The 5,554-nt window shown below is 40.2% G+C and overlaps 1 protein-coding gene across 1 annotated transcript; it reads right to left on the bottom strand.

Moving 5' to 3' along the window:
- Nucleotides 1–1,495: 1,495 nt before the first annotated feature.
- On the bottom strand, nucleotides 1,496–4,696 carry FAM237B (family with sequence similarity 237 member B). Its single transcript, XM_039528130.1, has 3 exons — nucleotides 4,574–4,696; nucleotides 3,233–3,629; nucleotides 1,496–2,029 (listed from the first exon to the last, which is right to left on the bottom strand). The coding sequence occupies exons 2-3, from the start codon at nucleotides 3,612–3,614 to the stop codon at nucleotides 2,001–2,003; spliced, it is 411 nt and encodes a 136-aa protein (XP_039384064.1). The 5' UTR covers nucleotides 3,615–3,629; nucleotides 4,574–4,696; the 3' UTR covers nucleotides 1,496–2,000.
- Nucleotides 4,697–5,554: the final 858 nt, after the last annotated feature.

The following is a 5,554-nucleotide window of genomic DNA, read 5'->3' on the forward strand; positions in this document are numbered from 1 at the left end:
ACCCTGGACTCCAGCACAAGCACACAAAGCAAATGAAACCACATGTATTAAGGCAAATGGCTTGGGTTATATCTCACGCAGTTGGGAAGCCATTCAAACTGAAGCTAATTCAAGATTGGTGCACATTGGAATCCAGACTGTAGTATGGCACATTTGTGAGAGCCTGTAGTGAATCTCATCACTCACCCATTGTAAAGACCCTTTACAAATATGCCCTAAGAATCACTCCAGCCCATCCTGCAGGTTACTCGACTGGTAACCATGTATGCTAGTTCTTTTGAGACTTAAGTCCCAGGGCTTGGGATAGATAACAAAAATATAACAGCCATTCTAAGAGTTTGTCCTTTTCAGGTGAATAGAAGTTGACTTCAGGCAGACTGGAGTTTTAAGACCTCACAAAAACATCATCTCCTTTGCACCCAGCATCTGGAGTGTTATCCTCTCCCAGCCCAAGAAGGCCCATCCAGCCCTTGTAAGAAGGTTGTAAATTTTAAGACAGTGACTGGGGGAAGCCTTCTGGATATTTTCCCCTGTAAGCAGGAGAATCTTGTCAAATTCCTAGCCCAGTGAAATCACACTTGTTTTGCTTCTTCCCAGTAGTATTTTGGGTGCAGTGCTGATAGAAGTCAGAGCCAGCAGCAGTGCAGAACTGCAGGAGTAAGGGTGGCAATGCCATACCATGCCACCCTTACTTCTCTGCTGGTGGTGGTGGCAGTGCTGCCTTCAGAGCTGGGCACCTGGCCAGCAGCCACCACTCTCCAACAACCCAGCTCTGAAGGCAGTGCCTCTGCCAGCAGCAGCAGAGAAATAAGGGTGGCAGTACTGTACCATGCCACCCTTACTTCTGTGTAACATTTGACTTTTGCACTGGGAGGGGTGGCTACAGGGGAGCTAAGGCAAATTTTGGGATGGCTATAGCCCCCACAAGGTCCTCCCAGTGCCACCCCTGTAAAGGGCTAGACCTTGATTTAACTTTCTGCCATACGTCGCACAGCTCCAGAAGCAAACCAGAAAACAAGTGTTGACTTGGAGAACCACAGTTCATTGCCAAGTTCCCCTGGCTTGGGAAGAGACCAATAGCTGGTTATTGCCGCCTCTTTGCCAGCTCTGTGCTGGTTGGTTTCTTGTAGTCGAGGCAAGACTCCATCCGTTCTCCACTCCATGCCCATCTGCCTGAGGCTGCTCTCCCACTGTGCTGCAACCTGCAATGCAAGTAGTCCACGTGTGGGATACGTTGCACCCCTTTTACTCTCACCTGGGTGCATAGGGCACATGCTAATCTTATGCAAAATACATAACTGTCCCTTTTTTATATTATATATGTACTGAATTGTAACTAATCAGCTACACAAATGGACAAGTTTGAGACAGTGACTATTATTCAGTCCTTGTTGCATAGAAAAATATTTTAATTAAACTATAACCAAGACCAAGCAGTGATCAAATACAAACTTAGAGGCTGCACAAGACACTACATCAAGCATAATCTCTCCCTTTGGGTTGATATTGGTACTTTTTTTTTGCAGATCTTAAAACTGAAATCCATTTCATATGCAAGATACTGTATAAAATATGCTTGTTGCCATTGAACTCTGTTGTTTAATGTATAAAAATATATTGGGTTTCCATTGCAGTTAACATTTTAAAAAAGAATTATTTGAAAGATGAGTGTCTACAAAAATATAACACTAGTTTAAACAGATAGGTTTACCTGAGAGAACACAGATATTGACTCAAAATACATAAAGCATTCACATGTGCAGTGGTGGGGAAAGGCAACCTTGGTACATTTAAAGAAAGGGGAACATGTTGGTAACACACATTTGAAGTATTTATCAATTATCATGTGCTCATACAGCATAAAACAAAATCTCAAAACCCATCAAAGGAACATTTCTCATAAGCAGCTACAGTACAGGCTGTGCTTTTGATAAGCAGGCTCTTTTCCTTCAGTTCGATGTCATCTTGCTGAGGTATCTTCATTTTTCTCCCATTTTGGCCTAAAACTGATGTTTTGAGAAATCTGACCCTGCAAGATTAGAAAAGAGGGCTAGTTATTAGCCTAGCAATCTGTTTAGGAATGCTAGGGTTATGTGATATCTTTTATTTTGGTCTATTCAATTTGTGTGTCATGTTCAATCTAAACCAGTGGTAGGCATCCTATGGCACGCGTGCCAAAGGCGGCACGCGAGCTGATTTTCAGTGGCACTCACACTGCCCGGGTCCTGGCCACCGGTCTGGGGGGCTCAGCATTTTAATTTAATTTTAAATGAAACTTCTAAACATTTTGAAACGTATTTACTTTATATACAACAATAGTTTAGTTATATATTATAGACTTCTAGAAAGAGACCTTCTAAAAACGTTAAAATGTATTACTGGCACACGAAACTTTAAATTAGAGTGAATAAATGAAGACTTGGCACACCACTTCTGAAAGGTTGCCAACCCCTGATCTAAACTCTTTGCTGCTGTAAAAAAAAATCTACTTGGGGGGGTTATATTATTTTGGGGCGAAACTATCTCTAGGGATTGGTTAATAAGATATAGAGCCAGTCATCCAGAGGCTGCCAGTTCAAATCCTCTCAAAAGCAACAGTGACCTGTGAATTTGTTACCATTTGGTGGTTCTCAGTCGCCAGGTGTCCATGTTACAAAAATAAGCACTAATAGTATGTGTCAGTGGGAAGAATGAGACTTGAATGGACAGGGAATCTGAACTTCTCCTAGAGATGATTTCTCCAGGTCAGAGGTGAAGCATAATTGCTATGAAGATTTCACTGTTGCTATTTCTTTTACATCTATTCTGTGAATAAACAGAAGAATTCAGTCTCCAACTTTGTTAGTTTGGCATGATGAGCTTTTATGAGCACTACATTCACACGGACACTTTTAAGAAAAACCTTGGTAAAAATATAATAGCTTAAGAAAGTAATTATGGCCCAATTTGCCATGAACAGAGCACATAGTAGGGTTATATGGACATATATGATCTAGCACAATCTGAACAACACACAAAATTCTTCAAAATTTGATGCACTATAAATGTAAAAGGAGAGAAGGATGTAAATTATTATTAAAATGGCTTTGCAAAGGATTTGATAAAGAAAGATGGGCAGAAAACTAGAAATGATTGTGCTGAGTTGTCTGAAAAATAGACAGTTGAAGGATGGAACAATATTATGGCTTTAATGGCTTGTATTTAGTTGGTTAGCATTGTACATTACAGTTACCTTGTGAGGTTCTCTGTGGATATGTGGAAAAATAGTTGGGAGATAGTAATTGTCTTCTGCCCATTCCATGGGACCTTGAAAGCACACAGTCTACATACATATCCCAGAAGTTCTGGGCTAAGTCATTGAAGAGTTCATTATGCTTGGCCTTTGGTGATTCTTTTAGGAACATCATGAAATCCCAGAGAGCAATGATAGCATCTGCTACCTTGAGTTTCTTCATTTCCACCAGCCTATGAGAGGAGCTCTCCCAGCAGTGATGGTCAATCTCACCTAGGCTTCCAGGAAGTTCTTTCTGATATTCTGGATTGGCATAAACCAAATTCACTATCAATATACAGCCCAACTGAAGGTACCACCTTCTTCTACACACAGAGTCCATGCTTCACACTGGTACCTAAAAGAAAGGACATAAAAACAAGAGTAACTTTGCCCTTCTCTAATCCTTTCTCACATAACTTTAAAAGATATCCCTAAGATGATTTATGAATTGTGGTCATGCATAACACTTAACATTTATAGCACACTTTTCATTTCCAAAGCACTAGTGTAAACATTAACCAAAACAATATGCTTTACACTATGCTTGCAAAGCAGCTACATATTATTAACTCAATTTCACAGATGGAACAATTAAGATAAAAAAGTTCAATGACTTGCCAATAGTCACAGACTATGTTGGCCTCAGAGCTGGTCTTAGAATTCAGGAGCTCCCATCTACCATGCCTGTGTTTAGACCACCCTGCCTCTCTGCTAGTTGTTCAATTATTAGTAGAGATTTAAAGAATTATAACACTCATGTTTAAAATTATTGCAATCAAGTATCAGGATTATAAACAACCTGCACTGCTGGCAGTTCTGCCAGTCACTAACCATTCCAATTCAGACTGGCAATAACAGGGCAAAGAGTAGACTATTGCACACAGAATGAGGCTTTCCAGCCATAACAGATGGAAGAGTAAGTCCAAAGCTGTCTTCTTTCAGTATTGCTTTGAAATTAAGCAAAGAATTATTATAGCTTTTCTAATATGTATGCATAAAATATTAGATATCTAGAGAGAGCAGAATGGGAGAGGCAAAGAGTAGCAACCCCATCAGTCATAATGGAAAGCCAAACACCACAGCGTATACAGCCATTGTGAGCTGATCTACACTGGGAAAATTCTGACCTGAAATTCTCCACGGGTGCAGCTCTATCTGCTCAGAATAACTACTCATGCTAAACCATCTGTTCCACCTTGTATTGAGCTGTTACATTGAGTACATTTCCCAGACCTGCAGAAGAGCTCTGTGTAGCTCAAAAGCTTGTCTCTCTCACCAAAAAGATATTACCTCACTTACCTTGTCTTTCAGAACAGGGTTAGATAGCACAATGCTTAAAACACCTGAGACCTCTCTGCCCTATAGCTTCCACTATTGTTACCATTGACTGAGCTACACTGATGGAAATTTACAGGTCTGAAGTTTCTCACTGAAGACATACCTAAGAAAGCAGCTGAGATGAAAGCTGGGAGATGAAAGAGCTGGAGCCAGGATGTACCTTGTAAATAGGAAGAACACTGTTGATTTGTTTCAGTACATAATCTCTTTGTTTCTGTGTCTTTTTAATTATTATTCAAATCCAAATGAAGCATACTTTAAAAGGAAATCTGTTCCACTGTGATGCAACTTGTATTTTAATTCAACAATTATTCTCCTCAGTGTCCATATATTCCCAGTGTTTGAATACAGGTGGAATAAAATGATTTGTAGAGACCAAGTTAATTATGGCTTATCGGCCTAATCCAAATCTCATTGAAGTCAATGAGAGCCTTTCCATTTTTTTGACAGGATAGGTCATCTCTTCCCCAAGGTTTAGAGCCATCTCCTCTATTTGAACCCAACAGTCACAAGCCTCAGAACCTTAACACTAAGTATAGGAAAACACCAATACACAATAAAGTGTATTAAATTACTATTGTTGTTTCAGGGATATACAAACTGTTAACTGTCCAACCACTTGGGGAATGATTAGCATTCAATCAAGAGAACCTTATTATTCCTCTGCTGACTGCATGAAGAGGTCACTCTCTCAAATTCTGCTAGCCTACTCTCACAATATAGGCAGATCTGCAGGCTGGAGTTAAGGTTGAGCTGTTCATTATGTCTCTGCAGAGTAAACTTACACTATCATGATTTGGATGACCCAGTAATTACACATGTCCATAAGAGCAGTGTCTTGGAAGAGCCCTTCATCGTAGTTCTCAAACAACAGTCAGGAGAAAGCAGATCTGTTTTCTATTTCCAGCACTGTCACAGACCTGCTATGTGACCTTGGGTAAG

Source organism: Mauremys reevesii, linkage group 2, assembly GCF_016161935.1.
Source record: "Mauremys reevesii isolate NIE-2019 linkage group 2, ASM1616193v1, whole genome shotgun sequence".
NCBI lineage: Eukaryota > Metazoa > Chordata > Testudines > Geoemydidae > Mauremys > Mauremys reevesii.

Bases quoted from the DNA above. Each gene is read 5' to 3' on its own strand.
- FAM237B (XM_039528130.1), bottom strand. From the start codon at position 3,614: ATGGACTCTGTGTGTAGAAGAAGGTGGTACCTTCAGTTGGGCTGTATA. The intron at 2,030-3,232 runs GTAACTGTAATG...CTAATCTTGCAG, and splicing joins TCCACAGAGAACCTCACAAG to GGTCAGATTTCTCAAAACAT.